Genomic DNA, 19,677 nt, shown 5'->3' with positions numbered 1-19,677 from the left:
TGTCAAAGAAGACCAATTACTTGAGAAGGTTTTTGGGGAAAGTCTTTCTACCCTCAAGACGGTTATCATTAGCATCATTAACTGGCTACGTGCAGGGTGATAGACACCAAACAGACAGATGAGCAATATTGCTGGAAATGAATTGGCAGTGTTACGTTTGGCTTTTTAAGCCAATAGTGGTAACCAGGAGTGGAATAATGTGAATGTGGCTTCGATTGGAAAGTAGCCGGGAGCTTTATGTTTTTGACAGTTTGCGATGGAACGCATGAAAAAAATGCAAGCACTTTCAGAATTGCTTGGCAAGCTATTCATAGTTTGTGTTCTTATCTTGTATTATTTCTTATTGTTGTTGCATTATGGAGAAGGAACCTGCAAGTAAGCATTTCATTGGACGATGTATACCATGCGTATCCCGTACATACGACTAATTAAAAACTTGAAACTTGAGGATGGCTGCGAGCTACTGTTAGCTGGTGATCTACCTGTTGGAGACCCTTGCTCTACTGTGTACAGTATCTGAGCCTGGCCCAGCTGCTAAGTTCAGGCCAAGTGTGCATCCCTCTAATGCTGTTGAAGTGCACCGCCTGCTCTGAGGCATAGCACACTGTCGTGTGACTCTGAGCATGTGACCATTAGTTCAGCTATGTGTCAACTGCTGCTAAAGAGCGGCTGTCATTTGTCATGACATTCTGGCGATGTTGAACTACAGAATATTTACGTCAAACAAGTCCCCAAACAGAAACTAGAACAAAATGTAACTTAGCTAAGTCCATAATATTGTCAGCTTCAGTATGTGAATTAGAGAAGCTTGATTTTCAGGAGAAAAATAACATGAGACTCTGGCCTCTGGTCCCTTAGTCAGTCTGAAAAGGTCAAAGGCTTCCTATCAGTCATCTAGAGCGCTATGTGAATGGAGCTGGCTGTGTATTTATGTATGTCAGTCTGTGTATCCAAGCAACAATACAATGATCTCACCAGACCTTACAGTAGGTTCTGAAAATAGAGGTAGCCTGAATGGTGGTCTTCCACTCGGAGCCCCGGGCCAAATCTTGGCAGTCTGTAAGCACATGGCTACGCCCTGGCCCTTTCCCGTCTGATGGGAATATGAAGCAGAATAGATCCTCTACATCTACACTGATGTGGTATAAATAGCAGGGCAGTGTTGACTGATGCTCAGCAACATCATTGTTCCCTAATAGAAATGACTGTGTTTCCCCCCCACCTACCTCCTCTCTTCCTGCATGACAGCTGTTTTGTTGTTGCTATCCAAATGGTTGTCAAGGCATAGACCATTTTATACATTAGATACTACTGGTATGATTCATTATTATGAGTTCATATTTTGAGTTCTAATGAAGTTTCTTTTACCGAGAGGATTCTGTGTTAGTTTTTCCATAAGGTCATGGCTTGATATTCCTCTTCCTGTGTCATCATACGTATTCCTCTATTCCTTCCTGTGTCATATGTCTCTTACTGTATCTCTCCCCAGACAAAGAAATAGTCTGTCCATCCCAGGGAGAAGAGAAGGAGAAGAAGGAATCCCTCTCAGACACAGCAGACTCTACACTGGTATGTTCATGTGTTTATGAATTTACAGTCCTAGGTTGTTTAATAACTTGGAACATAAGTAAAAACGTACTGTGACTCCAGTTCCCACAAATCAGGGGGAAGTCACATGTAGTTTGATTAATGTAACATTTTTCATGACTGGGAGACTATTCGTTTCTGGGAAGCAGTCTCACCTGACCTCACTAAATAAACCCTTTTTCATGTTTGCCTTCACTTTTGGGGATGTCCGTACAAACATGACGCACTTTTCGGCCTGATAAGTTGAACTGTGTCTTCTAAAAGTCGGGTGGGAAGATATGGGAAGGCTGTGGCCATGCAGTTCACTGTGTGTGTGCACCCATGCCCTGGCCTGAGTGTGCCCTGCCCTGCCCTGTTTAACCAGGAGAAAAGAAAGATGACCTCACTGTATCTTCTCTCCCCTGAGAGGAGTGATATGAGGGGTGAGAAACAAGCCGTAGAGAGGGAGGCAGAAATAACATAGTCTGACAGCAGCAGCAGAAGTGTGAAGGAAGGGAGGGAGAGGAAGTGTCTTATTACCAGCATGATACATCCACACCAGCAGGGCCAGGGCACTGCCCTCCATCACAGATCTAGAAACATATCTCGTCCTATGGGAAGCCATATTGTTTCATACCATTGTCATTATCGGTTTTTGACCACCTGGTTCTAAAAGGTCACCTTCTATTGTATAGTAGGTATTAGAAACTTGGTGGTTCGAGCCCTGAATGCTGATTGATTGACAGCCATGGTATATCAGACCATTTATTTTTACTGTTCTAATTTAGTTGGTAACCAGTTTATAATAGCATTAAGGCACCTCTGAGGTTGTGGTATATGGCCAATATACTGTACCACGGCTAAGGGGCAGTATCCAGGCACTCCGCGTTGCGTCGTGTTTAAGAACAGCCCTTAGCCGTGGTATATTGGCCGTATACCACAACCCCTCAGGCCTTACTGCTTAATGATGTTATTGTGAGGGACTGACCTTGCAGATGTAGGCAATCTTCCTTTGTGATTGTCTTGTGGTGTTTTGTATCAGCATAGGCCACAGAGCCTATGTGACTGGGATGATCTCATACTGTATACTTCATTCATGTCATATGCTTCAGCCACAAACACATGGTGTGTGGCACCACTGTTGCAATCACACAAACAATCACACCACAATCTCACAGTGTGCTCGTCATCGACGTTGTTTAGCTTAAACTCTGTCTGCAACTATGATAATTGTCTTTCCTCATGAGGTATTTTAGTATTGTTCAGTTCTAATTTGTTCTGTATTTCTCCCCCCCCCCCCCCACACTCTGTGAATGTGGCGGAGCAGTGCTGCTCTCATGCTAATCTGGGGAGGGACATGTAGACATATACAGTGCCTTCAGAAAGTAGTTATTTCACATTTTGTTGTTACAGCCTGAATTAAAAATGTATCACCCATCTACAGTACACACAATAGCCCATAAGGGCAAAGTGAAGACATGTTTAATTTTTGTTGTGCAAATGTATTGAAAATTAAATACAGAAATATACCTTTGGCAGTGATTACAGCTGTGAGTCTTTCTGGGTAAGTCTCTAAGAGCTTTCCACACCTGGATTGTGCAACATTTGCCCATTATTATTTTCAAAATTCTTCAAGCTCTGTCGGTTTGGTTGTTGATCATTGGTAGACAACCATTTTCAAGTCTTGCTATAAATTTTCAAGCAGATTTACAGTACCAGTCAAACGTTTGGACACACCTACTCATTCAAGGGTTTTTCTTTATTTTTACTATTTCTACATTGTAGAATAATAGTGAAGACATCGAAACTATGAAATAACACATATTGAATCATGCAGTAACCTAAAAGTGTTAAACAAATCAAAATATATTTTAGATTTTAGATTCTTCAAAGTAGCCACCCTTCGCCTTGATGACAGCTTTGCACACTCTTGGCATTCTCTCAACCAGTTTTGTATTGAGGAAAAAAGTAAATTGCTTTGCCACATTTTTTGCAGTGTTACTTTAGTGACTTGTTGCAAACAGGATGCATTTGGAATAGGTGTATTCTGTACAGGCTTCCTCCTTTTAACTCTATCAATTAGGTTGGTAATGTTAGCTTATAATGTTTTTGATCCATCCTCAGTTCTCCCCTATCACAGCCATTATACACTGTAACTGTTTTAAAACCCTCAAGTCAATTTCTGCACCCCTGCAGGAATGTAATTAGCATATTATTATTTTTTTTTGCCCGAAAATTGTTCTTCTCAGACTATTATGACCCCTCTATTATGACCACAACATGTCAGTTGTTTTGCTATAGGATGCCTACAAGCCTCAAAGGACCTGTCTGAAAAAGCCCAGTACCAGTTTAAAAAACTAATGGAAGTATACACTGTGTACAAAACATTAAGAGCATCTTCCTAATATTGAGTTGCTCCCTCCCAGCCTTTTGCTCTCAGAACAGCCTTAATTCATCAGGGCATGGACACAAGGTGTCAAGTGTTCCACAGGGATGCTGGCCCACTAGATGTTTAAAGTCACAATTCGCATCATGGTGAAATCCACCGCATCCATCTCCGGCAACTGAGTTAGGAAGGATGCCTGTGTCTTTGTTGTGACTGGGTGTATTAATACACTTTCCATGCTCAAAGGGATATTCAATGTCCATATTTGTTTAACCATCTACCAGTAGGTGCCCTCCTTTGCGAGGCATTGGAAACCCTAACTGGTCTTTGTGGTTGTATCTGTGTTTGAAATTCACTGCTCGACTTAGGGACCGTACAGAAAATTGTTTGTGTGGGGTACAGAGATGAGATAGTCATAAAAAATCTCCTGAACTTATTCAGCTTTTAATTTTTTATTAATTTGGAAACATTTTGAAAAACATAATTCCACTTTGACATTATGCGGTATTGTATGTAGGCCAGTGACAAGAAATATCAGGCTGTAACACAACATCATTTGGAGAAGGTAAAGGGGTGTAAATACTTTCTGAAGGCACTGTAGACAGGGCCACTATCGCAGCTCTCTCTTGGCCAGACTCCCACCTCCCTACATTGTTAGCATTTGAGAGGAATTACACTAACTCTGGAGCACTCTCTCTTTTAAGAAACTCACACAATGTTGTGTGTAATTGCGGACTATTGTTTTAGTTGCTGAAATCAGTCGTTTTGGGTAAAAATGTCATTTTATGTGACGTCGGCGCTCCAGTCTGCCAACACTAGTCGCCGCTCAACTCCATCGTAAATCATGAAGTTGAGTTTAGCAGGAACAGGAACCTTGACATTGTTCTTCAATGGTGAATGGTCTGAGTAAACTATCTTATTTATTCACAATCTTTGGTTTCTGCCTCATTGATTATGACAACGTGTCAGAGAGACAGATTGGAGGAGATGCCTGGAATAATAACTTGATGCTTGTCACCAACAGAGAGATGTCTTACATCAACTGGAGCTGCATGTTGGTCGACAGACTGCACCAGAGATTTACATTTGTTTCAATATGTTGATGACCAAAGTTTTCAACAATACATGATCATACAAAGGAGAATATAGAGCACTTACAGATTCACTATTGATGTTACATTGATGATATAAAGTAAGATGTTACGTTTGTTGAATGCTTTATTTTGACATGCATCACAGATTTTAGTGTGAAGGAGTTAATGCGAGGTACAGTTGAGTAATCTTTGAAAAACAGAACTCTTGAGTACTGCTGGGGAAGAGTTGCAGAGAGCAGCCTGGAGAGAAGTCCTGAAAGACAGAGCAGATGGAGCTTCTGTTCCTGCCAGCCCTGGCTGTGTCCTCAGGCACCCCCTTGTGTTGTGTTCTAGTATAACTACCTCCAGATGTGTGCTTGGGCTGCTCTCCGCTGCAATTCATATGGTTTAACAAGAACAAGACAACACAGATTATTGAAAGTTGTTTTTATTCTTCTCCAGAAGCCTTGGTTCAGTAATATTTTAGAGGCATTCTTGTGAGCCTGCAGTTTAGTCAGGAATTGTGATTAGGAAGGGTAATGATTTGTTGAGTTTTCACAGGTTACCAAAGCGAGCATGTTAAGGCTGTTATAAATCTGGCACTCGTCCTTACTGCAGTGAAATGGGCTGTCTGAGCACTGTACAACTTAGTAGGTCCTGAGGCTGCTCAGTGCTCCATTCATAACAGGAAGGAGGTTTTCCACCATATTGTTTGATTTTGGGGACGATTGGGTTGTGAGGAAGGGGTAGCTTGTGAAGTCTTCACTGAGATTGATCAGTGGAGCTAGACAAACACTGAGCCTGTTCATAGCTCACTGAGTCTGACCATGGTGAGTCTGGCTGTCGTGAGTGTGTGTGAGAAGGGGAATATCAGTCGTTTCACTAAGTCTTTACACATGTCCCTCTTCTTCTCCCTCCCTCTGGTTTCTCTTCCTCTTCCGCCGTAGGTCCTCTGTAGTTGTACAGCAGGATACACGCTTAGAAAAAAGGTTCCAAAAGGGTTCTTTGGCTGTCCCCATAGGAGTACCCTTTTTGGTTCCAGGTAGAAGCCTTTAGGGTTCCAGGTTGAACCCTCTGTGGAAAGGGTTTTACATGGAACCCCAAAGGTTTCTACTTGGGTCCAAAAAGGGTTCTTCAAAGGGTTCTCTTATGGGGACAGCCGAATAACCCTTTTAGGTTGCTGCCATGCTATGTTGTTGTCTTAGGTCTCTCTTTGTGTAGTGTTGTGGTGTCTCTCTTGTCATGACGTGTGTTTTGTCCTATATATTTTTTTAAATGTATTATCCCAGCCCCCATACCCGAAGGAGGCCTTTTGTTAGGCCGTCATTGTAAATAAGAATTTGTTCTTAACTGACTTGCCTAGTTAAAAAAGAAATCCCAAGAGTGTATGAGGAAACATAACCGTGCAGTTAGTTTTTCTTTCTTTCTCTCTAACACCTACTGTAGGGAGGTCCTACCCCAGCGTAGGTCCTATAGGTTAGTCCTATAACAGCCTAGGTCTTTTTTGGTTATGGTCCTGAACTAGCCTAGGTCCTAAGCCCAGAGCTCCATAGGTGCCATGTATTTAGCAGAGACCCAGTCTCAGACCCTCTATGTTTGTATGCATCAGGGCTTTACAAAGGCCCCTTCACAGTGCTCCCCCTTCCCTCCCTCCCCCTCTACCACCTCTCTCAACCCACCCTGACACACTGCCTTTTATGACAATTGATCCTTCTCTCAGGGGACGAGCTGCACCCACATCACTATGCTAACTGAGCAGGCAACATGGGAAATTATACGCTTATTGACGTTTTGTGAATTCTGCGTTCTTAAATGTTTTGAAAGGGCTGTTATTTACAGTAGGCGTGTGTTGAGAGTTTGTTGTGGTATGCAAACGACTGCCTTCAAATAGAAGGCCAACGTTTGTTAGCTCAGCACGAGAGGCTGGAGGAAATATGGAAGTGTTTACTGTTAGAACGGTCGGGTGGGGGCGGGGCACGCAGATCAGTCTCAATAAAAACAGGAAGCTTTGGCTATGAGGGTGATTTGTGTGTGCGTGTGTGTGCATTTGTATGTGTGTGCATTTGTGTGTGCATTTGCATGTGTGTGTGTGCCCTTGAGAGGGTTCTGTGCTGTTTTCTCATTTTCAGACTATGCACTCTGTGTGCACAGTGTGTTTCTATCAGCTTGCATGGCTTTGTCCTGTCTTTGTCCTCGTGCGTGACTTCCTTTTCAGAATGGCTGCTAAGCCAGACTGCCAGTTGATAGAACTATCTTAGCAATTGTAATAATGATGTAACAATGTGAATTGGTTGGACATTTCTTGCGAGTTACGCAGTCGGAAGGAGAAAGGGAAGCTAAACCACATGTTTTCCCCCTTCTCCATAGTGATAGGTTTTAACCAATGAGAACGACCTGACTAGAAAAAACCCCTAAACAAGATGGGCACATCATGTATTTTGGTCTGTTCTTTTCTGTTCCTCTCCTAATGTTATGTGTAGTGTTCCCTGGGGAGTAGTAGGATTAGGGCCAAGTTGCTCTTGTTTCCAGGGGTTGTGTTGCGTTCTACTCAGCTGCCCAGACGTGTTAGTTAGAACTGAAGGAGCCCCAGCCGTCTCAAGTCTCTCTCTCTCTCGCTCTCTCTCTCTCTCTCTCTCTCTCTCTCGCGCGCGCTCTCGTCAAGTGGACAGTTTGTAATGGTTGCCATGTTTCCAGCTGTTTGTCCTTTCCATTGATCTGTCTGCAGATGTGGAGTTTTTTTCCTGTTTTTTTCCCAGTCTTTCACACAGAGAGCAGTTCTGCATTCTCCTCTGCGTCTGTTCCCGGGGGTTGAGGTCATTTTACTCACATTGAGATATGAATTGTGAGCTTACTGATAAGCTTGGGATGTTTACCATGTATTTGCTGTTTCTACTTAAATATATGTTTTTAATTAAAACAATTATTAACTGTAGTGTTATTTAATAGAAACCTATGGGAGAAGTAACAGTATTTGATTTTGATTCTTTGTGTAGTTGTTTGACATTTTACTGCATTGTTAGGAGCTAGTAACATAAGAATTTCACTGCACCCGCTATAACATTTTCTAAACTGTGTATGTGACTAATACACTTTTATTTGATAGTTTCCCTTAGGAAAAGACTTCTATTTCTTCCTTACGGCCGAGGAATCACAGTTTGTAGGAGAGCATCCTTCTCCTGGCGTCAGTATGACAGTATTCAGGGCAGGCCTCAGAGGCTTCTCTCATGGCTGGCTGCCTTAGACTGTTTCCAAAGACACATACTCTCTCCCTGTCGCTTAGCATCACAGCACAACACTGTTCAACTCGTCACTAAAGAGACACAGGAAGAGGAAATAGATGGAGATAGAAGGGAGGATAAGAGGACGGGAAATGAACCGAAAATGGAAATGGATGAATAGAGGAAAACAGCCAGAAAAGCAGTATCAGTAAAAGGGAGGAGAGGAAAAGAGGGAGAGGCTCGGTGAGTAACAGTGAATTTGAGAGGAGGGAGGAGTGTGTGGGAGAGAGGGAGGGAGGGTCAGACCCAGGGGCTGGTTCTGTGACCAGATGTGGGAAGAGTTGCTCATTTTCCCCAAACTTCACGAAGGACTCCACAAGCCTGGGCTTCATGTTGGAATCTAGCGCCTTTCTGTTAATAACCACTCCTTTTCACTGCCTGGAAAGATGTACGAGCGACACAAGCGGAGGTATAGTCTGCGTGGAAAGGGGGAGAGAACAGTGGCTGTCGTTTTGATAAAGGTATGAATGGACAGAGAATCTTTTCAGTTGCCACATGAGAGAGAGCTCTACTATGGAAATATTTTGTAACTAGTTTTTATAAATGTGTGTTCAGTGTTTTAGCTTTTCTTCTCTGCTGTATCCGTGTGGTAACAAATTAAATTTCATATCTACGCCGCAAAAATGACTCACATTTCACGTCACAGAAACCTGATTTAGTCTCTGAGTGTGTATTTGTCCGGTTGTGTCTAATTGTTAGCTGTTCCTCTGTGTGTGCTCAGGAGGTGTGGAGTGTGTGTGAGCCGTTGGTAGATGGGCACACTGACAGCCTCTAGGAGTGTGCTCTCAGGGTGGAGTTTGTTTTTGGATGGAGAGTGGAGGCCTGCAGGCCAGATCCCATTAATATCCATTCTCTTTCCCTCTTTCTCTCTTTCATTCTGTCTTTCTCTCTCATTCTCTCTGTTTTCTCTTCCTTTCTCTCCTCTCTCTCCTCTCCCGCTCTGTCTCTCTCTCCCTTTCTCTTTCTATCACTCTTTCTCCTTGTTTATTTTGGTTGACTCTTTGTCTGTGTGCAAAGTGTGAGTCACTGAATACAATGCTAGGATTCTGCATGTGATGCGTATTCGGTTGTCTGTGTGTGTCGGGATAGATTATGCCTCAAATATCTCATAGACTTGTCAGAACCTGTCCCCTTTTCCATTCTACAGATAAAACATTTTATTTAAAAAAGGATACAGCTTAGATCATGTTTTTCCATAGACGTTCACAGATACAACCTTATAAAACAGGCAAACCTGAATTTGTTTTCTGTAAAACACAATTATTGCTCAGGGGTTTGGCAACCTTTTCAGTGGAGGATGAAGGGTTTGAGTGATATTCATAGCATCTCTCACATCATTATCACTTCAAGCATGTCTCCCTACTGTAGCTGGGTGGCACTGGGAACAGTGGTGGAATGTGTCTTGTGGGCTTTGGGCTGGTGAATATACAGTATATGTAGTGGTAAGGAAGGGCACTTTATTTGTATCTGAGAGGCCAGCCCAAATCAGCAGAGCCTGTTCAAGCACTTGGACAGAGTAGAGTGGCCTGTGGATTAGGTGTGTGATAAGGTGTCAGGCTGCATCTCTGTGGCCAGGCGTCAGACTCTATCTTTGGGCTTCAGACCTGGGACCTCTCCTCTCTGCTCGCCATCATCTTTGGATGTCACAGAACAGGCCAGACTAGCATTGGACAATGATGAGATTTGACAGCTGGTAGGTCGCTCCGCTTGGATGTCGGCCCACCACCTCAAGCTCAACCTCGACAAGACGGAGTTGCTCTTCCTCCCGAGGAAGGCCTGCCCGCTTTAAGACCTCTCTATCACGGTTGTCAACTCCATGGTGTCCCCCTCCCAGAGTGCAAAAATCCTTGGCGTGACCATGGATTTTTGCAGTGCAGGTTCATGCTCTACAACATCTGTAGAGTACGACCTTTCCTCACACAGGAAGCGGTGCAGGTCCTAATCCAGGCACTTGTCCTCTCCAGTCTGGACTACTGCAACTCTCTGTTGGCTGAGCTTCCTTCTTGTGCCAAAAACCCCCTGCAACTTATCCAGAAAGCCACAGCCCTGCCTGGTGTTCAACCTTCCCATGTTCTCCCATGTCACCCCACTCCTCCACTGACTCCACTGGCTTCCAGTCGAAGTTCACATCCACTACAAGACCATGGTGCTTATTACCTACAGAACAGCAAGAGGAACTGCCCCTCCCTACCTTCAGGCTATGCTCAAATCATACACCCCAACCTGAGCACTCCGTTCTGCCACCTCTGCTCTTGGCTGTCCCACCCCAATGGGAGGACAGCTCCCACTCAGCCCAGTCTTCTCTGTCCTGGCAATGGTGGAACCAGCTTCACCCTAATGTTAGGACAGCGGAGTCCCTGCCCATCTTCCAAAAACGTTTGAAACCCTACCTCTAAAAAGAGTAACTTAAATAAATCCCCAAATGTGTATTTTCTTACTAGCACTGACTTTGCTAATAACTATTTTATTGAGGGAAAATGTACTTACTGCAACTGTGATATGTGGTTGTTTTACATAGCTATCCTAAGATGAATGCACTAATTATAAGTCGCTCTGGATAAGAGCGTCTGCTGTATCACGAAAATGTTAAATAACATTTTGGATTGCTTCTATACAGATGGGAAGAGAGGACCAAGTACACTGTTATTGTGTTACTTTTTCCTAATTTTGAATGACTACTTCATCTCTGTCCCCCACACATACAATTATCAGTCAAGCAGTGAATTTCAAACAGATTCAAACACAAAGACCAGGGAGGTTTTCCAACGCTACACAAAGAAGGGTACCTATTGGTAGATTGGTAATTTTTTTAATTTAATAGCAGACAATGAATATCCCTTTGAGCATGGTAAAGTTATTAATTACTCTTTGGATGGTGTATCAATACACCCAGTCACTACAAAGACACAAGCATTCTTCGTAACTTAGTTGCCAAAGAGGAAGGAAATCGCTCAGGGATTTCACCATGAGGCCAATGGTGACTTTAAAGCAGTTACAGAGTTTAACGGCTGTGATAGGAGAAAACTGAGGATGGATCAACAACATTTTAGTTATTTTTTTCCCACCTTTATTTAACCAGGTAGGCCAGTTGAGAACAAGTTCTCATTTACAACTGCAACCTGGCCAAGATAAAGCAAAGCAGTGCGACAAAAACAACACAGAGTTACACATGGGATAAACAAACGTACAGTCAATAACACAATAGAAAAATCTGTATACAGTGTGTGTAAATGAAGTAAGGAGGTAAGGCAATAAATAGGCCATAGTGGCGAAGTAATTACAATTTAGCAATTTACACTGGAGTGATATATGTGCAGATGAGGATGTGCAAGTAGAAATACTGGTGTGCAAAAGAGCAGAAAAACAAAACAAATATGGGATGAGGTAGGTAGTTGGTTGGATGGGCTATTTACAGATGGTCTGTGTACAGCTGCAGCGACGCTTAAAGTTAGTGAGGGAGATATAATTCTCCAACTTCAGTGATTTTTGCAATTCGTTCCAGTCATTGGCAGCAGAGAACTGGAAGGAAAGGCTGCCAAAGTAGGTGTAGGCTTTGGGGATGACCAGTGAAATATACCTGCTGGAGCGCGTGCTACGGGTGGGTGTTGCTATGGTGACCAGTGAGCTGAGATAAGGCGGAGCTTTACCTAGCAAAGACTTATAGATGACCTGTATCCAGTGGGTTTGGCAACGAATATGTAGCAAGGACCAGCCAACGAGAGCATACAGGTCGCAGTGGTGGGTAGTATATTGGGCTTTGGTGATAAAACGGATGGCACTGTGATAGACTGCAACCAATTTGCTGAGTAGTGTTGGAGGCTATTTTGTAAATGACATTGCCGAAGTCAAGGATCGGTAGGATAGTCAGTTTTGCGAGGGTATGTTTGGCAGCAAGAGTGAAGGAGGCTTTGTTGCAAAATAGGAAGTCGATCCTATATTTAATTTTGGATTGGAGATGCTTAATGTCAGTCTGGAAGGTAGAGTTTACAGTCTAGCCAGACACCTAGGTATTTATAGTTTTCCACATATTCTAAGTCAGAACCGTCCAGAGTAGTGATGCTACGGGCGGGGAGGTGCGGGCAGCGATCGGTTGAATAGCTTGCATTTCGTTTTACTAGCATTTAAGAGCAGTTAGAGACCACGGAAGGAGTGTTGTATGGTGTTGAAGCTTGTTTGGAGGTTTGTTAACACAGTGTCCAAAGAGGGGCCAGATGTATACAGAATGGTGTCATCTGCGTAGAGGTGGATCAGAGAATCACCCGCAGCAAGAGCGACATCATTGATATATACAGAGAAAAGAGTCGGCCCGAGAATTTACATCTGTGTCTAATACTTTCCGTAATGCTAACCATAATACTAACCGTAATAACAGAGTGAGAAGAAGGAAGCCTTAACAGAATTCATATATTCCAAACATGCATCCTGTTTGCAATAAGGCACTAAAGTAAAACTGCCAAACATGTGGCAAAGAAAGGTACATTATATCCTGAATACAAAGTGTTTATTTGGGCGGTAATCCAACACAACACATCACTGAGTACCACTTCAAGCTAGGTGCTGGCTGCATCATGTTATGGGTATGCTTGTCATCGACAAGGACTAGGGAGTGTTTTTAGGATAAAAATTTACGAAATAGAGCTAAGCAGACAAAATCCTAGAGGAGCCCCTGTCTTAGTCTGTTTTCCAACAGACACTGGAAGACAAATTCACCTTTCAGCAGGAGAATAACCTAAACACATGGCCAAATATACACTGGAGTTGCTTACCAAGATGACATTGAATATTCCTCAGTGGCCTAGTTACATTTTTGACTTTAAAATCTATGGCAAGACTTGAAAATGGCTATCTAGCAATGATCAACAACCAACTTGACAGATTTAAATCATTTTTTTTAGATAATAATGTGCAGTTATTGTACAATCCAGGTGTGCAAAGCTGTTAGACTTTCCCAGAAAGACTCACAGATGTAATCGCTGCCAGAGGTGATTCTAACATTTATTGACTCGGGTGTGAATACTTATGTAAATTAGATATTTCTGTATTTAATTTTCAATACATTTGTAAAAATATCTAAAAACATGTTTTCACTTAGTCATTATGGGGTATTGTGTGTACAGTAGATGGGTGAGGGGGGAAAAACAATTTGTGAACTAGTCAAGGGATATAAATACTTTTTGAAGGCACTGTATATTAGAGACAAGATGGCCTCTATACCTTATTTATTGCATCTGTCTTACGACATCCCTCAAAAGTAGGGGTGACGGCGGTAGTGGTCAGATCAAATCTATTTTTCCTTAGCTTTGGTCCTCTGACTGACAAGCTGTCCTGTGAAGTCCCTTTGGTGTGGTGTGGTCATGTGTGCCGTGAAGGGCGATGGCCAAGTGAACTCAGTGCCAGATAGACCAGGGTAAAACTCGTTGCTACTCGTTGCTAGTACCACTCCTGGGAGAAATGTTGTATGAAATTATCCCCCCCCCCCCAGCTCTATTAACTATGCCTCAGCTTCAGAAAAATTCATCTCGGTAAAGCCTCCTTCAGTTTTAGTGCCCCCCCATTTTTGGAATAGTCTACAAAACTCATCTTGACTCTGGTGCCTCTAGGGCAGTTTAGGACTTTAATGTTGAATGAATTTAATGAGAATTGCAACTGTTTGGATTTAATGTAAACAATTGTATTTGTGGTGTTTGAAGCTGTAGTGTTGATTATGTAATTTTCAGTTTATTTTTATTGATCATTTTGAATTTGTTGTATCGTTGTCCTCAGGGCACCATTGTAATTGAGACCCTGGTCTCAATGGGTTCGCCTGAATAAATAAAAGTTAAATAAAAACAATTTACAAATCTATTCCAAGTGCATGTATTGATCGTATGTGCGTAAACTAAGCTTGGCAGTGTTGTTTTTATCTACACTGTAAGTACTGTAACAAAGCACTTCAAATTAGTTCTCTTCAAGGACATTCCTCTCCATTGCTGTGCCACTGTGTCACGCCAGCCATTGGCTGTCACTGTGGAAATGGCAAGTCTCTGTCTGCCATACACTATATTTGGTTTATTTTCCATCATGGACACTTCTGAACATTGAGCCTCTTTCTCCACCCACCTTTATCAATTTTTAGCTGATCATCTACTTTTCTCAGACAGCACAGGAGACAGGCTTATGGCCTGAAATACTGTGTAAATGCATGCTATTTTTGTATAGAATATAATAAAATAGAATAGAACAAAAATGAATTATTATTCATTGTTGGATAAGAATGGATATGTGTCTGTACCTGCATGCATTGTATACAATAAGAACTGTGTCCTTGTCTCATGTTCTATATTGTATGTTGCATATGTGTGTCTGGTGTGTGTGTGTCTGCTGTGGGGCCTGGACCCTGGGCTTCTGGAGGATAAGAGTGTAGTGTTCTCCTCCACCCAGCGCTGCAGGGCACACAGAGGCTGCTCAGTGATTGACTGGGCTGTAGGCAGGCCCATCAATTAGGCCTTGTGCATTGTCCACTAGCTACTTTGACTGTGCAGAGCCCCTGGTATGGAAGCCCCCTCCCCCCACATCCTTCTAGTGGGGCTAAGACAATTAACCACAAGCATTGGGAAATCCACGTTTTCACATTCCCACTACAGAGAAGAGCAATGTACACATAGACTTTGTTCTCTCTCCCACTCTCTCTCTCTCTCTCTCTCTCTCTCTCTCTCTTTCTCTTTCTCTTTCTCTTTCTCTTTCTCTTTCTCTCTCTCTTTCTCTCTCTCTTTCTCTTTCTTTCTCTCTCTTTCTCTTTCTTTCTCTCTCTTTCTCTTTCTTTCTCTCTCTTTCTTTCTCTCTCTTTCTCTCTCTCTCTTTCTCTCTGTTGGGTTTCATGCTCTGAAATATAATTGACTTTTACCTGACTCAGTCAGTTCTGTCATCAAGTAAGTTGTCATTAGTAATGAACGTCAGTGCACATGTTTGTGTTGCGAAAGAAAGCAGTGGAATGGCTTCATAACTTAATTGTTGGACCATAAATCATAGTGTGATGGATCCTGGATGTGGATCCTTTGTTCAGTGTTTCTTAATAGTTCCGTTTGTACTGTCGGTTTCAATCTCTGGCCCTTAAGAACTGTTTAGTCCAGACAGGTAACTGATTGACTGATGTATTTCCTCTTTAACAAAAATATCCTGGCCTTCTTGACTTTTCTCTCCTCAGTGGTGGAAACCCAATAGACAGTGAACTCTCCTCTGGAAGTCCAGATAGCTGATCATTTTTCTGCCCATTTGGAGAATGTACTGTATAGTAATACAGACCTGTGTTATGTATTGCATATTTCTTGATTACTGTGGCTCTATGTATGGGGTTGAGTCAGAGTCGAGGTCTTCAGAAGGATATTTAGCCAAGATGTCACATACGATTTCGCTGACTGTAGATCAGGTTGTGTGTCCTACCAACCCAGACTGCTAGGCTCATTAACATCACAATTGATTACTACACAACATGGCATCAGAATGGAATCCAGCTATGTGTCCAGCAGTTTGTCAATGAACTGTGTCTGTTGTCAGAGTCGTGTGTTTGATGTGGACTGGACACACAATCAGGGGCCCAGGGGGCTGTCACAAACTCAACTGGGTCTGGGTTGATGGGACTATAGTCATTGATTCAGTCAGGACCTTTAAATCTTAGAGTCAGGTTGGATAAAGGGTGGTGCATTGTGGGGCTGGTCTGTGATAGGATGGGGTTGCCTTATGTGATAGGATCCTGGTGAGGTCTCCATAGGCTCATCTACAGGTTATAAACGGATAGAAAGGTCCTTATGTGTCCTCTGTTTTCGTGATAAACCATACTTATGTCCGAATGTGGGTCGTCTGGTGTGATACTGTCGAAGCATGTTGCGATGTGTCCGTGGGTTGTCTATGTGAGATAAACCTTGATGAGGTCCCAACGTGGGTTGTCTATAAGTGATAAAAGCATGTTGAGATGTGGTCATTGGTCATCTATCTTTCCGTGCGCGGTGTGGTGTGATAAAGCCATTGTGTGGTCTGAGAGGATAGTATCTCCAGGTCACGTGTCCGTATTGTCCCCTTGGCCTGGGTCTGAGCAGCAGCAGCTGATAAGGGGAGGAACAATAATTCCCTGTAATCAGCAGCTGCTCATGCGTGTTTGTGTGTGACTGGAGAATGTCCTGGATAAACACATATCAACATAAGCAGATATATATATATATATATATACACACACACACACACACACACACACACACACACACACACACACACATGCAGTCACACTTGCATGCACAAGAGCATTCGCATAATATACTCATGTAAACACACACACACATGTTTGTTTTACTATCCTTGTGGGGACTAAACAATTGATTCCCATTCAAAATTCTATTTTCCCTAAAACCTTAACCTAACCCTAATTCTAACCCTAAACCTAAACCTAACCCTTAAGCCTAAAATAGCCTTTTTTTCTTGTGGAGACCAGTGAAATGTCCTCAATTGTCCGAATTGTCCTTGTTTTACTATCCTTGTGAGGACTTATGGTACCCACAAAGATAGTAAAAGCACACAGCCACACACACGCAAGCATGCACACACACACACACACTTTTTACAAACACACGTACAGTACATGGGAGGATTGGCTCTGTAGTTGGCGAGCTGGAGTCACATGATGAGTGGTCTGCCTGTGGGTGTGATGTTTGGGGCTGATGATGTATGATGGGGTACTGAGGCTGAGCGGTGTGAATCTCCTCTCTGTCCTCTTCAACTCTCCATGGCCAAGTTCTCAATAAACCCCTCCCCGGAGAAGTGTAATTAGTGTAGTCACTATATTGTAACTCTTGAAATTTTCAACTAATGCATTTGGGTTGTAATAAGGGCATCTGCTAGACAAAGCAATAGCTTATCTCTATTCATTTTGTCATCACTCGCTGTATGAAGCTGAGTGTTTGTGTTCTCCCTCTTCTGCTCGTACTGCCATCTGAACAGTGAACACTAATCATCATTATATTACTTGAACTCCTGCTAGACCCAGTGCCTCAGACTGCTAGCAGCTGTTAGCTGAATGTCGATCAGGACTCATGTTTACATGTGGGCAGAATTCCTCTCTGACTCCCAGTCCAAATTCCCAGCAGCATGTGTGGTGAGCAGCAGTCTCAGCTTAGCTCAGCCCAGGCTGTTCCAGACAGAGAGCCTGCTGCCTTTATGCTGCCTGTATGCTGCCTGTAGCAGACCTGGGCCCATGGGATAGGCCAGATGTGGGCCTGGCAAGTCAGATCTCGGCACAGTCCCACTGTTTGTGGTCTTTTATTCACGTGATTAGATTCTCTCTACCTCCAGGAATGTATTTATTCTCCCTCCCCTATGCAAGGCTGGGTTCTGTGGTAGGGAAAATGGTTCTGTGGTAGGGAAAATGGGGTCTTCCAAAGTAGAGGCCATCAATGTTAATGTCCTGAGACTAACACTACTGTAAGTCTGTCTGACTGTTCATACAACACCAACCAGCCAAGACAATGTGGTTGAGAATACTAGGAATTCTTCTCAGATTCTTGGGGTTTATGAAAATAGAAACTTCGGAGAAACGGGCAGTTGGTGAATATCCAGTAGTGGTTTTGTCTCTCAAAAACTAAAAATGTTTACCCTCTACATTGCTGAAGACATCTGTTGTATAAGTTCAGTCTTGTTGATCCCAAATGTCTTCTGTTTACAGATCCACAAAGAGAAGGAGTCATTTTACCCTGTCCAGCCCTGCACAGATCCCACACTACAGGTGAAGACCACGATCCCAGAATGCACAGGTAACAACGAGTCAAAATATGATGCTGTACTGTAGATGAGGCTAAGGGAACTTACATACAGATCTGTTAGTCAAAGGAAGTCTGTTTTCAAGGCAGCTTGTCAGGGGAATTTGTATTGACAATTTCCAGCCATGGCATTGCCAGTGTTGAGTTTTTTTTCTGTCAGGCAGTCACTAATCATTGAGGGTTATATAAGATAGAGAGGAGCATAAATTAAGATTAGGAGGGTTGTCAGAGTTCCAGAGGTCCTTGCTTGGATCATGGAAGAGCATTTGCCAGAATGTAATTTGATTTCTGGAGGATCTCAGTTGGAAAGGCGAGGTTGTAACTTGATTTCAGAGGGTTAAGACATACTGTAGAGGAGAGAGCATCGCTTTGTAGGAGGAGAGAGAGAGGCTTAGGGCGTTTTCACACACAGTTCTGAGCTATAGTTCAAATCATTTTGATTATTTGTTACATTGTATTTTTTTCATTTGGTCCAGTTGTTTTCACATTGCCAATTATTAAACAAACTAAATTGCCTAAACAAAAATGCCTAAACGTTCAGGTAAGTCATTTACTAATTTTGTTGTAGCCTATGCTGCCCAATGAGGCCTATGCAATCGCAATGGCCATATCGCATTTTGCGCATTCCATATCTCAAAGCCATATCAAGTATCTCCGTTGTAAAATACTTTATATTGAGCGCAAAATTTAGAGTTGAGATATAAAAATGATACCTACTGAAAGCTGAGAACTATGATAGCTGTGGTTTCCCCACAATTTAAAATGTTATACAATAAGAACACTTTATTTGTTTTATCCTGGAACATAAATATTTTCCATGGAAAGGAGAGAGAGTGGATTGCACCACACAGCAGTGAAACAGGTACAGGGGCAGGCAGACACTTTCTTTAGGAATGATGAGGTTAATGTACTTGACTTTATGACCAAATCATGGTTTTAGCCTCCTAAAAAAATAAAACATTTTAAGTAAGATGACCATGTAGATAGAATGTGCAGCTCGCACCAATGCCACCAATTAAGAATTGAACTTGCACAGTCAATTCAAAGGGTCGAAAACGGCAACTAAATAGTCGCAGTCTGGAGCACTGAAATGGTAAGGTCATTGATGCAGATAAGATGGGTATGGAATGGCACTGCTTTCTTTGAATCCTATCCCTACTGTACCATGTGTCCCTTCGGTATCACTGCACCCCTTTGGCTGGCAGGCCAGGCATGCAGCACACTGCAGCTCACGAACAAGGCTACCCTACCTTTACTACCTTTGATGTCTGAAGAAGAGAGTTTATGTAGCTCATTATTTCATAGGATTTAGACTACTGTTCACATCTGTGCAGAGATTAGTTGCCATTAAGTAAGATTTCGCCGACATAAACTCGGCAAAAAAAGAAACATCCCTTTTTCAGGACCCTGTCTTTCAAACATAATTTGTAAATATCCAAATAACTTCACATCTTCTTTGTAAAAGGTTTGAACACTGGTTCCCATGCTTGTTCAATTAACCATAAACAATTAATGAACATGCACCTGTGAAACAGTCGGTCGTTAAGACAATAACAGCTTACAGACGGTAGACAATTAAGGTCACAGTGACT

At 42.6% G+C, this 19,677-nt stretch overlaps 1 protein-coding gene across 7 annotated transcripts in view; it reads left to right on the top strand.

The window, feature by feature from the left end:
- Nucleotides 1-19,677, top strand: part of LOC129867204 (A-kinase anchor protein 13-like) — a 152,273-nt gene that overhangs the window by 93,246 nt on the left and 39,350 nt on the right. For all 7 annotated transcript variants that reach the window (XM_055940451.1, XM_055940450.1, XM_055940447.1 and 4 more), the window contains 2 exons: nucleotides 1,490-1,569; nucleotides 17,992-18,079. In XM_055940451.1, the coding sequence (XP_055796426.1) occupies nucleotides 1,490-1,569; nucleotides 17,992-18,079 (168 nt within the window). The remainder of the gene's footprint in view (nucleotides 1-1,489; nucleotides 1,570-17,991; nucleotides 18,080-19,677) is intronic.

The sequence above is a fragment of the Salvelinus fontinalis genome, chromosome 12, assembly GCF_029448725.1.
Source record: "Salvelinus fontinalis isolate EN_2023a chromosome 12, ASM2944872v1, whole genome shotgun sequence".
Classification (NCBI taxonomy): Eukaryota; Metazoa; Chordata; class Actinopteri; order Salmoniformes; family Salmonidae; genus Salvelinus; species Salvelinus fontinalis.
The sequence above is the reverse complement of the archived record's forward strand: the minus strand, read 5'-3'. Positions and strand labels throughout refer to the sequence as shown.